This window comes from Melopsittacus undulatus, chromosome Z (assembly GCF_012275295.1).
Source record: "Melopsittacus undulatus isolate bMelUnd1 chromosome Z, bMelUnd1.mat.Z, whole genome shotgun sequence".
NCBI lineage: Eukaryota > Metazoa > Chordata > Aves > Psittaciformes > Psittaculidae > Melopsittacus > Melopsittacus undulatus.
Genome location: NC_047557.1, coordinates 8,139,398 through 8,156,755, shown reverse-complemented (window position 1 = coordinate 8,156,755; position 17,358 = coordinate 8,139,398). Strand labels below are relative to the sequence as shown.

At 37.7% G+C, this 17,358-nt stretch overlaps 1 protein-coding gene across 50 annotated transcripts in view; it reads right to left on the bottom strand.

Moving 5' to 3' along the window:
• Window positions 1-17,358, bottom strand: part of CELF4 (CUGBP Elav-like family member 4) — a 709,268-nt gene that overhangs the window by 594,968 nt on the left and 96,942 nt on the right. For all 50 annotated transcript variants that reach the window (XM_034072596.1, XM_034072597.1, XM_031043795.2 and 47 more), the window contains one exon: window positions 13,642-13,724. In XM_034072596.1, the coding sequence (XP_033928487.1) occupies window positions 13,642-13,724 (83 nt within the window). The remainder of the gene's footprint in view (window positions 1-13,641; window positions 13,725-17,358) is intronic.

Sequence of the window (17,358 nt, the reverse complement as noted above, 5' to 3'; positions counted from 1 at the left end):
AGAAGAAAGAGACAGACCCTTTCTAAAAGGCAAGAATCATCCTGAGCCATCACGTTACATTGGAAGAAAGCTTTTCCCTCCCAATAGTTATCATCCTTTGTCAACATCACAGGAATGTCTAGGGCACTGTAGTAAAAAACAGGACCTGTCACTCCTATGCACTGTACACAAACACACCTGCATATCAAAGGGAAAATCCTACTATGGAGAACTCTAAATGTCTAATAATCAAAGATGGAAGAGTGGGGGAAGGTTAATTATCTCTGTTTTGTAGGTAAGATATCAAGGCAGAAGCTGATTCATTGACTTCTTTTACATGGCAAAGTACTTAGACTAGATTTCTAGGTTCTGTTTCAGCCCTCAAACCCGCACTTCAGCAGTATATTATCTCTACACTTTCTCATGGCCTCACTTTCCTGTCTAAAGGAAGACAAAAGAGTTTGTCTTTTGGAAGACCAGTTTTGCGATGGGCAATTGAGGAGCTGCCAACCCCATAATGAAATCTGAGTTCAGCTACAGGAAACAGTACGCCTGGTTCCCTTTTGTCACAACACATTGAGACCCTATATATTCTTCTTCAAATCAACAAGGTCAGATATTGTACCTCAGAGATGCATGCAAGAATCTTATCTACTCAAAAAAAAACCCTTTGTAGTTCAAGGTAAATTGCTTAGTAGTTTCCTTAAAAATAGAGAGGAAAATAAAGGTTTTGTCCTCAAATAGCCAAGAATCAGGTGAGTAAGAAACTTAATTCAGGTGGACAGAAGAAAGTCAATCTCCGTTCACTTCTTAGTTTGAACTAGATAAGGCAGGGATTTGTATCAGGGAAGCTCCGTATGTCAAGCAAATGTCATGCTTGCCCGTTTGGGTTGATTTCTGCTTTTATGGCCTTATCATTTGAACAAGAATTTTCTAACAAATCTAAAAACTCAGTCTGAAATAAATGCATGACCAAAACCACCATGATCCCTCAAATGGAAAGGTCTTGAATTGACATTTTCTAGAGAAAATACTTTCATTAAAAAGAAAAAAATCAAACATAAGGTTCTAGCAAGAGTCATGCTTTGCCAAGTAAGTGTGCAGTGTAGGCTAGGACAAAGTGGGGGGAAAAAATAAAAAAAAATAAAATAAAAGGAAGAACCAGATGAGATGGCAGAGACTAGTAGACCTCTGAGTCAAGACAACAATGCTGTTTTCCTCTAGAGGTGTAGAATTAGTATCTAAACACAGCATTTGGGAAACTTAAGCATTGCATGTAAGTGTTATAATTGCAAATGTGAGAGAAGCAGACTCACTTCCACTTAAGACTTCTTAAGGAGCAATCAGGGTTAGGTGTTTTATTTGCTTCAGCCAAAGAAGAAATTGTATGAACTGTTCATTCTGGAAATGTGCCTTTCCTCACAGGTTTAAAAGTCATTTTAGAATAGACCAAATGATATACATAGTAGCTCCCACTCCAGGCTCAGAAGAGTGAATCCAGGTGTTAGGAAGTGGACAAAATAATGATTTTTGTTTACTTAATAGATACTATGGACCTAGTGGTTTAGGATTTCTGTATATCAGTCACCTGGCCCCTGCTTGAGAAGCTAATCCCACATACAGAAAAGCAGGTTTATTCAAGTGGAACAAGAAGAAAGTTGGAGCATAGCTTCTCTAAAAGCTGATAGTGGACACAATGAAAAGAAATAGGTATGCAAGCAGATGAAAGCAGCTATACATTGATTTGATCTGCAACTAGATGGTTGTGCACTCATTCTATACTGAATGAAGCTTGCTGCTAACTGTTGCTTTAACTGTAACAGTATTAAAGCAAATATTCCATGCCTAAAATCTTTATGGGGAGAAAAGACTCCAACTGTCTTCTCCAATTACCTGAGTTTTGATGATGGTTTTCTGGGGTGTTGTTTGGTACATTTGTGTGTGCACAGGCTAGCAGAAAAAGAATGACAGAAAAGAGAAATATTTCCAGAGAAAGAAAATTAAAAAGATATTTTTCTCTGATGGGATAAATGATTCCATTTTTAAATTTTATTTTGTTTTTTTTTTTAATCAGTGTTGAGTCCACCTGCTACAGATCTGATTTCATCCCTGTAAGTGCTTTAAAAATGAGGTAAGGAAAAAAGGATCATTCACTTTGATTAAAAGGACATTAGGCTAGATTTCAAAAAACTACAGGGTAGCATATCATTTTAGTCTAAGTTCAAGGTTAGAGCTGGTATTAAAAGGCGAAGCAAGTGAAATCAAGAGGGTTGCTGTTAAACTTGGCTCTTACAACAGTGTCGGCTTCTGTTCAGAGCTCTCTTGGCCTCTGGACAAGATACTGCAATTCAATAACAGCTATCAGAGACTTTCTAGGACTCTCAAGGATGTTTTCCGAGATATAAATGGAGAGACCTCCAGTGGCTCTGATCTGTATCACCAGGCCAACATGGATAGGTGCAAGACTTCAAGCCTCATGACCAGTCCTGGCTGACTGGATGGCTATGAATAACATAACAAAGATTCTAAAGATCATTTTGAATATCAGAGCAAAAGAATAAGGAGCAAAGAGGATAAATGTGACTCTTAATCTTCAGCTGTCTGCATGGGAAAGTATGATTAATAACTACAGAGGCTTACCATAACCTCCTCAGATAACGAGTGAGGTGGCCTTCTCCAAGCCCTGATTATCCTCTTCTAATAGGCTCCACTTATTGTGTAAACTAATAACCAAGGCCTAAGCACTGCACACTCCAGGATCTGCAGGAAGAACACTGAGCCCAAATATGATTAGGTTGGTAAAGATTGCCCAGGAATAGTGTGTTGCTTTAGCAGGGGGAAGGACCAGGAGGAGGGAAGGAGAAGGAAAGAAATGAAGCAGAAAGTAGCAGCAATCTGCCTTTTAGAATCAATCTGCTGGTATAAGTCTCCTGCCTTTCAACTGGGATTGCTATGGATTTTCAGCTGGAATTAGTAAAAATTAGTAAAAATTCCAGCTGAATATTCTGGAAGCCAGAATAAGGCCCCAAGCTGCTAATACCATGAAAGAAAGGCATTGGTAATGAGGGGATATGATTGCAATGCTATCCATTTTGTTAGCAGCAATGCCAGATCTGGAGAGTAACTCGAGTTGTCAGTCAGAGTTTCAGTGCTGGAAAGCAAAGAAGCTCTCAAAGAAACCTGGATTCCCCAAAGTAAATGAGTTCAACAACACAACCATGGCCCAGGAAAAAAAAATAAAAAAAAAAAAAAATGACCTTCCAGCTCCCCTGGCTGTATCTCTAAAATGCAAGCACAACTGAAGGGAGGCAGCTTTACAGGGCATCTGAAGAAAGAGGATAAGATTCTCATTTGAGTTGCACTGATGTAAAGAATCTTAAAATCCACAAGAGTCCATGCAGTTACTCTGAATTTGCACCCAACAGAAGAGTGTAGAATGAGAGCTCCCCCTGCACTGGAAAGCATATTTCTTAGCTGCACAATGAACACCATATTAGATTATCCAAAGTGAAATAATTGTAAATACCCAATTTATCTGGACCTATTTGTGCTGTCTGCTTAATTGTTGCACTTCACTCAACAAGGACAATGAAATTAGTTTGGACAGACTCACTTTAGAGGCATTACCACTGTGCTATGGCAGCTTGGGTTCAGAGTGCTGATGGAAAAGGTTTAAGGCTTACTAGAATAAAAATTATAGAGAAACACATAGCAATATAGATAAATTTGGGACCTCCACTCATATACGGGACATTGTCTTTGAAGGGAGTCACATCTTTCTTTTACTTTTTGTGGTGTATCCACATTTGTAGAGCCTGTATTATAGTTTCCAAGAACATGTAGAGCCCACAAATATATGGTTTTTCTTAGGCTCTCCTCAGCAGCAGTCAGCTTGTTGGATGCTACTGACATGTTGTGCATATCTACCCCAGGAGTGTCTTAACCTCTCCCTTCCCAGGTGAAAATGTATGTAATATCAAGCGATATGAAGGTGCAGTGGTAGAAAAAATAACAAGCTGGCAGCAGCAGGCTACTACCACCAAAACAGCTAGCCTGCAATGTTCACCCCCCTGGCATGTACCCCATCTCCTTTCCACTGCACAGGATAAGCATGGGCACATAAATCAATCCCTAATCACTCCCCAGTTGCTCTAAGGAAGAAAAGGCAAGAGAACACCACATGAACAAACCTTTCCTGGCTGCCTTGTTTCTCTTGGGCAATACGAACATACACTGAAAAGCTCACATGCACCAAACCTCATAATTTCAAGAAACATCAGATTTACAGCAGGCCAACTCTACTATCTATATATGTGTAGTGTCAAAGAATGTGGAAAGAATCTCTCTGTTTGCACAGAAAAAAAAAAAAAAAGTGATCTCCCAGGCAGAAGTAGTTGGGAAGTACTGTGTTCCTCCTTAACAGCTGTAATCTCAACTCATTTCACCAGGCGGGCATTATGTGAGCACAGGGTAATGTTTCCAGCAAATCTACAAGGGAAGTAAGAGACGGCAAGGACAGAAGAGCAGAATAAGATAGGTCAGAGAAGAAAAGAAGGAGAAAATGCTGTCAGCCAGACATGAGGCACTATACTAGTGTGACTTTATTGAGAAAGGACACCAGAAAGTAATGCAAAAGACAGAAGCAATGTCTCAGATGTTTACCAAGGAAGATCTTGACACTAAGCCAGCCATAAATAAAAAGACCCAGAAAAATCTGATCCCAGTTTTACCCACTTGGAAACAAAATACTATTCCACTGATCAAATTTTTAAACGAAATCAGAAACTGATGCCAGCATGTCTTATAAGTTACATATTTACCATCCAAAGTCACTGTAGTAGCATAGAAACGACTGAGCCATTCACAGAACTAGGGAAAAATAAATTCACTCCATCTGTTTGAAAGAAAAACCTGAGCTTTGAACAGATTAGTTATAGCTGGACAAGACTTGCTCTGCCAAAACTTGCCTACAAAGCCAGTGATCAAAACAGTCAATTTTTGCAACATGCTAAAGAAAATATGTACTAGAAAGTAGTAGAAGCTTTGAGGACTGTAGTTTACCATAGATAAGGGTAAAGGAAGGAAATAACTTCATTCTAGGATTCATTTAATGTTGAAAATGTATGCATATCAAGGTCAAAATATGGTTCAGAGCTCAAAGAAATTTGACAGCATATTTTTTTAAGAAGAACTGCATTTTAAAAAGATGAGTTTTGTTGTTTTTTTTAAGGGTGACAGTGAGTAAGGCAGGGGGAAAAATATGGGAAACAAGATATAAGAAGTTCTCATTAAAGAGAAAAACGGGAAATGCACGTTTCTTCTTTGAAAAATAGGTTAGGCTTAATTTTGTCCTTGTACTTACAGAAACTAATCAGAGAGATTTGACATTGCTGGGAACTGGCCAACTGCAGCAAGTCGTACATGCAGTGCCACTGTAAGTCTCTCACTGCAGCTACTCAACAGAGCAAAGTCACTTCAGATACCTACTTGCCTGCACTGATAGTGCAATCTCATGGTCAGTCATTTCCTGCCACTTTCCCCCTGCCAAAGTAAAAGTGCAGCAGAAGCAAAGCACAGAAGCTAAATGGGTTACATCATGTCAGGTCATATCAAAAGTTATTCATAACTGTAGAGATGGGACATTTTTTGCAGCTCCCAAAAGCATTCCAGCTCAGCTAGTTCTTTAGAAGGCATTTTTAACTTCAAGCACAGCTTTAAGCTTGGTGCATGAATCGTGATTTTAGACTATTTAATAGGGGATACATAGCTTTCTTTTCTTTTTGATCTTTTTTTTTTTTTAAATCTGCAGCCAGTGGCTGGATTTCTTGTAGTAAAGCTTGCTGTCTGTCTGCACTGCAACTGAAAGTCTGTTTTCAAATGCATAGATGTTCCTAACCTATATAGCATAAGTAGCACTAATGTTTCAGGCAAGATTCAAATCCTTATCGTGTCATTATCCTCCGGGAACTGGAGTCATGTAATGTAGTTGCTCCATGGCATTAAAGTCTATGGTTTTGTGTTTCATTGCTATCGTACACGCTATTTAAATTAATCTAAACCAAAATGCACCACTATATGTTTCAAAGATAATAATTTTGGTGTCAGACATACATACATGATCCATTACTGCCATGTATGCTCTTCAACCTTTGTACTTTAAAAAAACAAAATAAATCACTTTTGTCTCACTGAGTAGACATGTATGCACTGCATAAGGAAACACAGAACAGGCAACTTACATTAATGTAAGCTATGAGTAGTACCATTACCATTTGTAAATTTATGGTACTGGTTAGCATATTGCCAGAGATGGAAGTCTAAATCATATAATTATACAGAATCTTCATACAAGTGCTTTATTGCAAGCTTACATTGCATTACAGACTAAAACCAGCACATGCTTCCCCATAGCTACATAATGCAAATAGAGGAAGATGGTGTCTAAGAAAAGGTTAGTCTATGGACAAGGAACCCTGGACTAGGTAATGTCACACAATATCACCCATAGATCTGAACAGATGGAAAGTAAATTGCCTGTTAAAATGTGGCTATTCATCTCTTCCTCTATTTTTCTGTGTCTGAGAACAAGGGATGAGAAATGAAGACTTGCTGCTTGCAAATTATTTCTGAGTGTACCCCATCACTTGAATCAGTAGGGTGATGCAACTGGGTAGTGCACTGTTTGGATTTGTTAAAATCTAACACAGTTGAAACATCAAGGCACCAACCATCTTTAATTGCTACGGTTTGGAGATAGGACATCTCTCTAGTAAAAACTCAGTGGGAGTTACTGAGTGTCCCAGCAGGCATTAGGGATGCTCAGCATTTTATGAGATCAGATATTTGGATGCAAAGATTCTCAGTAGAAATATGTTTCCTCATTTAGAGCTATGGTACTGTTCACGATGACATCATTTCAGCAGTGACAAATATAGCTGAGTCTGCTCTTTCCTACACCATATAAATCCCTTGACCTCAATCAGATCACTGCTGATTTACACTTGTGTAAATGAAGTCAGAATCAAACCCCTAGCATTCACAAATGTAGGCCAGAGTAAGCATTACTCACAGACAAGAGACAGCCCTTCAGAGGAAGGAAAAAAGATCATTTTCATGCAAATATCCTTAATAATAAGCAACAAGAGAGAGAAATAAGTGTATGAATGAAATGTAATCAAGAACTGCTCCAAGATCAGATTTGCTTCTAACTTTATGATGCTGCATCAGCTGCTCTTAAAGTAGCTTAACCCCAAAATTTGACCTACCTGAAACTTGTTGTATATAATTTTTCATCAGGGATCTGTGAGCTAATTCAATCCCTAGGCTTGGCTTCGGAGGTAGCTGAAGGTGCTCAGCTACTTGCAGGATCTGAAAAGATTTGATTGCTGTGTTCTATGAAAATGAAAGCATTTTTTTTTTCCTGGGATCCAGCTTTGCCCTCAAATTGTTACACATTTTCTATTTATTTATGCATAAACAGTGGCATTATGGTTTGGAGTGCAGGGGCCCTTTCATGGGAGGTAAGCTTGACTAGCCTATGGGAGTTTACTGCTATGCATATAGATGAGGCCATACATACAAATATGTGGAACAGACAAGAGAAAATATACAGCATCTCTTTAAAATGAAATACTTTGATTGCTCCAATCACAAGAAGTTGTAAAACTACCCTGAAGAATTAACAGCCTCAGTACATGCTAACTACATCCATCATAAATTCGTCTTTAGTTTCTGTTATCATACCACTGTCTCCTGGGACCCCCAGTCCTGTCATCATTTGCCCTTTATAATTTATTCAGCTTGTACTTGCCTGAATCCTTTCTACTTATCATTCATCTTTACAGTTGAACATAAAATTAGATTGATCCTCCTATGGCAGAGACGTCAGAGAGAAAAGTTGTCATTGAATAACACATAAAGCAAATGAAGGTCCAGCAAAAGCTTTTGTTGAATAACTTGGAAACCATCATTTAAGAACCAAAAGGTTTCAAATTAGAAGGACAAGGCAATGCTACTTTTATCATTTATTTATTGTACGCTATTTTTCAATTACCACCAAATCTCAAACACAACTGAGAAGCCTTGTTCCCATTTAACATATCAGGCTAAGCTTGGTTAGCCACCACAATGTGATGAATGCACCAGTCTCAGCTGATGTAACAGCATGCACCCAACACACAGGTTCTTTCAGAATGCTTGTACGGTTTCCTTTTCCTCTAAAGCCCTTTGGGCTGGGTGACAGAGAGAGAGAGTTTACTTTGTATTTTAGAGGCTGCTGTATAGGGATACAGAAACTAATCTTTAACTAGTGAAATGGAACTTCAATGTTTACCAAGCAGATAGGACCCAGGTGTTTCATCTCTTCTGGTGAACTGAGCAACACTGTCAAACTACTGCAGATTTTAGAAAATGAAAAGTGCATACAGTTTCCTCTCCCTCTTTTGTCACCTCCTTTCCCTAAAGCAAGATCCAAAAGTCCTTTTGCTGGCTGGTCAGTTAGGAAGAGAAAACAAGGGTAAAAAAAAATAAAAATAAAAAAATCCTTTAACCATGACATTGACACCCAAAGATTCTAAAGCACTGGAGATTTTCTACACGACTGGTTTTTGCAAGTCTCTTACCTCAAATCTGGTTTTATTCCTTTTCATCTTCATTTTTAACTTCAGAAAACAGACATGTTTCTCCCAAGGGAACAATTAAATGTGTTTTCTTTCAAAATCTAAAGGGCATGGTGAGCAGGCTGAGTGTTCAGCAGGCTACTTTAATCAATGGAATCCGTCCAGCCTGCCACTGCTGACCAAATTGCAATTTACATTGGTAGAGAAAATTTTGGAAATGGGAAGGTGTGGAATATAATACCATTTTTGGAATAACACAGTATGCAGGGTGTTACGTGGTTTAATGGTTTTCTAACAAGCTTTTTGAAAAAGCTTTGAAACCTTAAAAAAAGACAATAGGACTGCAAATTACAGCAAGATCTGCTTGAACAGGGAAAGACATGCTATATGCACAGGACTTCTGAAGTCCACACATCTCATCTAAGCTTTATTACAAGGACTCAAGAGTGGCTAGATTTTGCAAGGCACCTTATCCACCCTTTAACCCTCTATGCTCAGCTGTCTTTTCTCACATATACATAAGAATTTGAGCCAGATGAGACCAATAAAATTTAAAAACTTCTTTATTTTTTCTTTGTTAAGCTGAGCACAACTTTAGCTTCATTAGAGAAGAATTTTTGCTTGTTTGAAACTGGGTTTACTATGAGTTTTATGAGCTCACGTATCTTCTAATGTTGGAGAAGCATATTTTTGCATATGATAAATAAAGCAGAATGCGTTTTTTTTTTTTTTTCTAGATGGCAGAAGAGACAAAAGATCTCAGAACAGTTAGGAAGAAAACTAATTATGTTACAGACTGAAGAATTTAGCATACCAGTAGTACCACTCTCTTTTTCAAGAGAAATGGATACAGGAAAAAAATGCAGTCTATTTCCCAGCCTGAATAAGCCCTGCAGATTGCTGAGGTTAACAGTTTCTTAGCTACTTAATTTCATAGTTATTCTTTGCAAGTCTTACCAGGAGGTTTTAACATTATGCAAAGAGGCAGTGCCTCCACCAAGTATACATGGACTATTCAATCCCATTGCCTGAGAGAGCCACAAAGAACTAGAGGAAAGAAATGTTGCTGTGCTTATCATACATGAGCTCAGTTTATTTGTGCTATAAATAAAAGTAGATCTTGATAGCGTAATTACATTTCTCAGCATTATCCTCTGCCATTTGCTTCAGAAAGAAAAAAGGAAAGGCAGAAAAAGTTGGCTTCACTATAATTTGTAATCAAAATGACTACACTTAAAACATAATTTTATTTCTCTGATTTCATTTCCTGTGCAGCTTTGTGGGGTAAATAGATAATATTATACCAAATCTACAGGCAGATAATTCTCACATCCCCTGCACTGTCATTGTCTAGATCACTTTGCCCTCCCTCCCTGTTCTTTCCCCCAAGACCATAGGCTGTGTTTTTGATATTGCATTTTACCACTGAGATATACATCAGCATCAGAAATACCAAAAGTTAATCAACTTTTACTTTTGCTACTTTTTCTCTCCCACTCCCCCAAATTACTCTTTCTTTTCCTAATTTATTTTTTGCAATATTGGAGATAAAAAAGGAAAAGAAAATGTATATAAAAATAAAGTAGTGGTGGTTTCCCACTATAAAGGATTAGTGCAGATTATGGTGAACAGTGTTAATTATAGGTGGAGAAAGAGAATAGTGCATCTCTCCAATCTGCTCTTGATTTCCCCCGTGTCTGTCTGTCTGGTAATAAGCCTCCTTTAATCTGGCAGTCCCCTTGGTGAAATCAGCACCACGGACAGCAATATTGATTGCTTCTGAGAAACCATCACAGCTGCTCAACCAAATTACCTTTGATATGTGACCTTTAATGTAATTACTGCAACATCAAAGCATTTCTATAAATTATTAAAGGACTAATATACTTCATCATCCAGATATTCTATTATATGTAAAATAAACAATCACAAGTAAAAGCTAGAATTTGAATTGTCTGACACTCACAAAGTGCTCTTTACACATGCATACACACCCTGCTACTTTAGCATTCTCGTTTAGGCAAGACAATTCTGAACTGTCCAAAACAGCCTAATTAATTTAGATTAAGAGGATTCAACTAATAATTTTATGGTTTACATTCCATTCTAGTTGCTTCGAAACATCTATCATTATTACTTCCCGCCCAAAACCAAAGTGCTGTAAAGACTTTATTAATCAACACATACCTGCTTGGAAGTCTTTTGATTATTCCAGAGGATGACTTTATGTCCCACATATAACATAGAAATATGTGAAACATATTTCTGTCATCTTACAAAGCACATCCAGAAAGTAATTACTGTAAAATATGTGCATGTAGTCACTCCACTAAAAACAAAGTGATACACAGCTAAGAGGCAAGGTGTCTGAATCTGGACACAAGCTCCTCATGCCTCACCATTTCCATACATTAACATTCATGTGCATATTATTAAAAATGATTCAATTCTGTATTTTATAATACAAAGAACACAAACAGCAATATTGCAAGAGCAGAGAAATGCAAAGTTACTGGGGGATGGGAAAGAAGTGTCTTGATTCAACAGCTCATGTTAGAACTATTTTGTTTTTTCTTATACCAGGCTTGTTAATTATTTTTGATACCTCCTCAGTAGTGCTGTTTGTGTCACAGTCTGTAGAGGGTCAAGAGAAGGTGTTATATATGTGTCATTTGTGAACTCATGTGAATGAGGACTTAGACCCCTGACCTTATGAGTGCTTTTTATTTTATGGTGATGAACTATGCTTGATATTGTTGGTACATGTTATCAAGAAGAGTCAGGTAAGTCATAAATAATTCTCTGCCATGCACATAGAAACCATAAAACAGTATCCAGGCATGGTAGTTTATCAAGAGACAAGACTGGTTTCCTTAAATAAACTATAGTGACATCATTCAGAAGATGAGTTCAGAAACTTGGCAGAAAGCTCTATGCAGAGCTGGATTGCTGGTGGAAAGTAAACCTTTATCCTGAGACAAATAGAACTGGAAATAAAAAAGACGGGAGAAGTCAGTGCTCGGAACACTAAAAATCCTGGTTGCTATTTTAAACAGAGGATTCATCATCCCCAATTCAATCAGATCCTGATATGTTACCTCAAGTGTCAAGCAAAACAAAAAAGCTTTTTGAAGTTATCATGGTCGCTATGAGCTAAATGTGATGGAAATTACATAAACCAAAGAAGAAATGTTTTGCCTGCAGTCTAGAATCAGTCAGTATAACGTCTGAAGGAAACCTTGATCCTAATGGAAAAGGTGGTTGGATTTAGCCACTGTCCAACAGTTTTGACTTCAAGAGTTTTGAGATTTGAAAATCCAGACTAAGATTCAGAACTTTGGACATAATAAGAAGTAATTAAAGAATTGACAAGAAATCCTAAATCATAATTTGCCCTCCCTCCCAAATTCTGAGTCATCAGTCTCACTGACCCACTGTCTTCTTGAAGATACTCCCATCATATAACTTCAGGATGAGATTTTAACCTCAAACAGAAGATATGAGCTCCATATGTGAGTGGTTTAGCTCCTAGTGAGGGTAGTAAGCACTCTTAACAAAAACTATTGGAATTACTGTTAGTATCTCTTGAATAAAGGACATCCTCTTCATCACAAGCATATATCTAGTTTTGACAAGTACATATTTAATTTGAAGCAGATTTCAGAAAAATTCAGGTAGTTATCTGAAACATCCTCACTCAATGTATTTTTATTTCTTGTACTTCCAGTTCTATCATTCAGAGGAGAGAGGAGTAAAAAGAAAGCATCCTTTGTTTGGAAGGAGGGAGAAAAAAAAAACAAACAAAAAAAACGACTTAAACACAAACAAGAATCAAGTCACTTTCAATCTGCAGCCAATGAGTTTCTAGAAAAAAAAATCAGGAGGAGCTGTCAGCTGACAGAAATGTATTTTTAGGGAATGAAGTATGTATATATTTACATAAGGTATGGCCTTTAAAGCAGAGATAGATGTAGATGAGCAAGTGTGTGGGCATCTCCATACTGGCAAGGTGGCATAGAGATAGGTAAATAGATCCAAGATGATGAAAACAAGCAGAGTGGAATCAACACTTTCTTCTGCAATACAGAGCTACTGATGTATCTTATATTTAGTGGAAAGGTAGGTTATGGTGTCACAGAGCTCAGTAAATCAACACCAACTAATAAAGGCAGACTTATGGAACAATTTCCTCCCAGTTTAGATGCAGCATGTAACCCTTAGGATCTCATTGGTTATTTGGTTCTTGATCACTGACTTCTGTGTTAGTGTAGAACCAGCCCTTTTCTAGCCGCAGGAGTACTGCACTCGACTGTTTCCAACCCATGTACCCTGCCTGAATCTAAATAGTCTCTATCTCCCCTCCTTGAGGTTACTGCTAAACTGGAAACCCATCCCAGCACTTCAGGTCTTCCCCACAAAATACTGATTCTATTTTTAGTTCTGCTTGTGTTGTCTGAACCTTAGATCTTGCTCATGTGAATAATTTTCCTCATTATCTTGTGTTCGTCTCTCCTCTCTCTCTTTTCTCCTTGTCTCACCGCCTTTCCAATCTGCTACAGCTGCTTGAATACTAAAGTAACTGAGTCAAACCACTTTGTCATCAGGAATATGTTTTCATTCTGTGATAACTCAATAATGTTAGAGATTGTTTCTTGCTTTCTTGCTGCCACACCTTAATTCATAAAAGAAAAATAGTCAGAGGTAGCCCCTGGTGAGCACTTCTAATATTTCGTTTTAGTGGTCAGAATCCTAAAAAAAAACATTCCTCAGCTAAGTAAGGCTAAATCCAGATAACAAACCGTTAATTACCATTTTCCTGACTCCTGATCAGGAGCAAAAAGCATTTTGTTTTGTGCATGGAAACTATTTGGGTGGTTTGGTGGTATCTTTATTTTATTAGCACAATGCACATAGTGAATCATCCAAGCAATTGGAGACATTATGCTTTCAAACCCAAGAGGAGAACTCCGTATGTGACCCATTTTATTTATTTAGAGAAAAAAAAAAACAAACAAAACAACAAAATTTATCAATCTGGACTCACCCCTGGCAGAGTCTTCTGTTCATGCAGGGCACTCTGGGCCTTTAGAGCAGACTCCCTTTCGCAGTACGTTAGGAAGGCACAGCCTGTAAACAAAAAGCACATCCTCGGTAAGAGCAGTGCTTCAGAGAGGATCTGTTTAAAATTGAAACACAAAGCAAACCACTTTTCTGTCATCATCCCATTCCCAGTAAATCAATCGTAAAAATATCTTTTTAGTAGGTTAATAGTGAAGAGTCAAGAAATGAAGTTATCATCATTGATGAAAAATACAGCAACACAGTGGCTCCAAATGCTTATTTCTGTCTGAATATATGCTGAAGTGTCAGATACAGAGAGCTGTACAGGATTAGATGTCTCAAAGAGCCCACATGGCGACACGGTGGGACATGTTATTCCAGTCTTTCTCCAGCAACAGTACTGGGAAGAGGCCTTTTACTGTTATATCATGGTAAAGGTCTCGTGCCCTTCTTTTGTACCAAATACTTTGGATAAAAGGTACATAAGGATTAGGGATTCCCTAATGCAGTGGTCAATACCTATTATTTAACCTGACTTGTGCACACAAGTAGTATTCCTGTTTGTATTACACCACAAGGCCACCATCCCGCAGTTGCTGCTGCAAGGTCTCATGGGTTTCCAGCCACACAAAAAACATAAACACAGCAAAACCCAATCAATCTATCCAAAACATCCATGATGCTTTACAGACCATTAGAACTTCAGAGAAGCTCCAAAAGATCTTGTATTTGATTCTTCCCCAAAATTGTCTTGCCAGCTACAAAGGCTAAATAAAGCCTTGTCAGTAGGGTAGAGCAAAAAACCCTGCTCTACCTTCTCTTTCCACCTCCATTCTTGCCTTCTGGTAAAGCTGGTCAGTGTTGAGATGTATTATACCAGTTGTGTGTGTGTCTGATATGATCAGATAATTCCTTCTTACTGCAGTATACTGAAAACCTGCCAGTTCCTGCAGCAAAAGAAGTGCTTGTTATGCAGAGGACATTTTCTCTGAAGCTACTACAGAATGTTGCAACCTCGCCAGCTCCTTGAGATGGAGGTATCACATCTTTCAAGGTTCAGGCAGCATGTCCATCAAACTGCGGGCATCTTCCAAGAGCAGCACAAGTGCAGAGAGACTGCCAAAGAAACAAATGTGTCCCATAACCTCATCTTGACTCACACACCTTTTCCCCATGAATATAAATTGTATGCAACAGGCGAGTAAACAGTGGAGTACGAACTTTTTCAGCTCTGATCATCGCTATGATTCAATGCTCACTATTTTATCCAAGCTGGTTCCTTAGACAATATTATTGTTTTCTTTTTTACAATGTTTTTAATAGATTAACATGCACAAGAGACTAATGAGATCCATATATATATACATATATATATATATAAAATTTTCTTAAAGATTGTCTTGTGGAAGTCACCCGACTCCTACTCCTCTCACAATGAAGCCACAAGATGGATGACTTCCAATCTGGCATGGAAAAAACTCCTGGGTTTTGCTCTATTTCTTACCCTATATTGCTTTCAGAAGGTCTTGTTACTTTCAATTTATTCAAGCCAATCACATATATTACCTCTCAGTAATTGAGACTCAGAAGCAGAAGATGACAGTCAAGGAATGCAACTGAGCAACAGCAAAACTTTGCATACTCTAATTGGAATTATTCAGATTTGTTCCCCTCTAAATAGATGAGGTTTTGGTTAGTCTGCATCTTCAAGAAAAGAGGAAGAAACTGGCAGAGAGTTTATAGCTCTTAGAAGTAATGGATTGAAAAGGATCCTTAAAAGTCACCCATAGTTTGATAATCAAATGGGAAACTATGCTTAAATTTAATTTCAGTGCTAAATCACAGGCTGAGAGCTCTCTGTTGACTAGACACAATAAGAAATTCTCCCTTTAGTAGCAGACATGGAGCAGCTGATACAGTCTAATTAGGCTCATCATAGTACACTGTTATAGAGATAAACTATGCAGTGTAAAACTCCCATAATGATAGCTATATTTTTCTCCTCATTGTGATGGTCATGACAACAGTTCAGGGTAACAATGTCCTGCAACTCCTACCATACCAGAACTGTAATTCAGACTGAGTAAACAGACAACTACTCCTCTTTGAGGGAGCAAAGTTTCCTTCCAAGATGCCCATAAAGTATTTGTGCAGGCAAGTTCTCATCAGGGAGATTTCCTTGTTAAGTCCTTTCCAAACATACTTGTGAAAGCAGTAGAAGTACCAAACTCACAGAAATAGTGCTTTGTAGAATGCCTCCTAACGTCACTGGTTTCCCAAACAAGGTGTTAAGGACAGAAAGGCTTTAAAATGGAAAAGAATAAATCTAGTCTCTTATACTGACAACGAAAAAACAAGCTTTCAGGGACATAAAATGGCTTCTGGACATTTCTTTCTTTCTATTGCCATTCATACACCATGCATATGAATCATATTGTCTCACTCTTCTTGGCCAAAAAGGTAATCTGTTTGGAAAAAAAAAATAACTTATTTACTTTAAATTAATAAGTAAATCCTGATTGCTTAGAGACATTAAGAAATTCTGTCCCTTCAGTGGCTAGCTGGATTAAAGTAGATTAATGTGCATAATGGCGTCAAACCTGAACTTGAAAAGGCTAGTTCATGGTGGGGGTTTTTGTCTTTACAGCAATCATAGTACTATTTTTCAAAAATATTAACATGTGTCTTACAGTAAAATAATACATGTTAATCCATCCTTCAAGAATTTCCATATTTCTGCTTCCTGTGCATTAGAACAAAAGGCAATAAAAATTCTTGGCTCTCCCTGAAATACTAAAATATTTGCCCTGTCCTTTGACTTGTGATGCTTAATGAAATGACAACTGTAGTGTCTTTTTCAGTTGTTAATTTTCTTAAGCTACAATGGGCACTCATATAACCCCTACAACGGATTTCTCCTTCCTGGAGACAGCTGTTTAAACAACAGAGCACTGAACACTCGGGTTAACTCTACTGGACTAAACAAACAAGTATTGAAATAATGGGTAGAAAGCACCTACACCGGGTTATACAGAGAGAGAAAAAAAAATCAAAGTGGGGGAAAAAAATTGGCGTGATTTGTTGGTTTTTTTATGTTTGGGTTTTTTTGGGGGGATGGGTATTTTTTTTCTTTCTTATTTTGATTACTCAATTGCAAAACAATTTCAGAAAAATCAGTTTTTCCCACTGAAACTTTTGCTGGTGTACAGAGCCACTTATTTCACTGAAAAAAAAAACCCAAAACAACCAAAACTCACAAGACCAAAACAACATATTTTGATAATAAGCTCTCAAGTAGCTCAACAACCTACTTGACATTAGCTGCTTGGGCTGCATGTGAATCTGATTTCTGGGTGAAAGGCTTCATATACCATTACAAATCATTTGCACCATCCAGCCCCCTTGAAAAGCCTAAGTTTAACAGTATAATGGAAATTTCTGAACACATCTCTTAAGGAAAGGTAAAGTGAAGTTGATACATTATTTCTGTCATCTACTTGTATGGGCAATGACTGAGTGCAGTCCTTGAGAATTATAACTGAATTTGAACAAAAATATCTAATTGACTAATTATTGATAATGAAGGATTTTCTCATAGCTGCAACTAATTTCAATTCCATTTCTCACAAACATGCCAAGTTTTCCAGGCATGTGTCAATCAACCAAAAGGTGCTTTGTTTAGATTGTGTCTTTCCAGCTG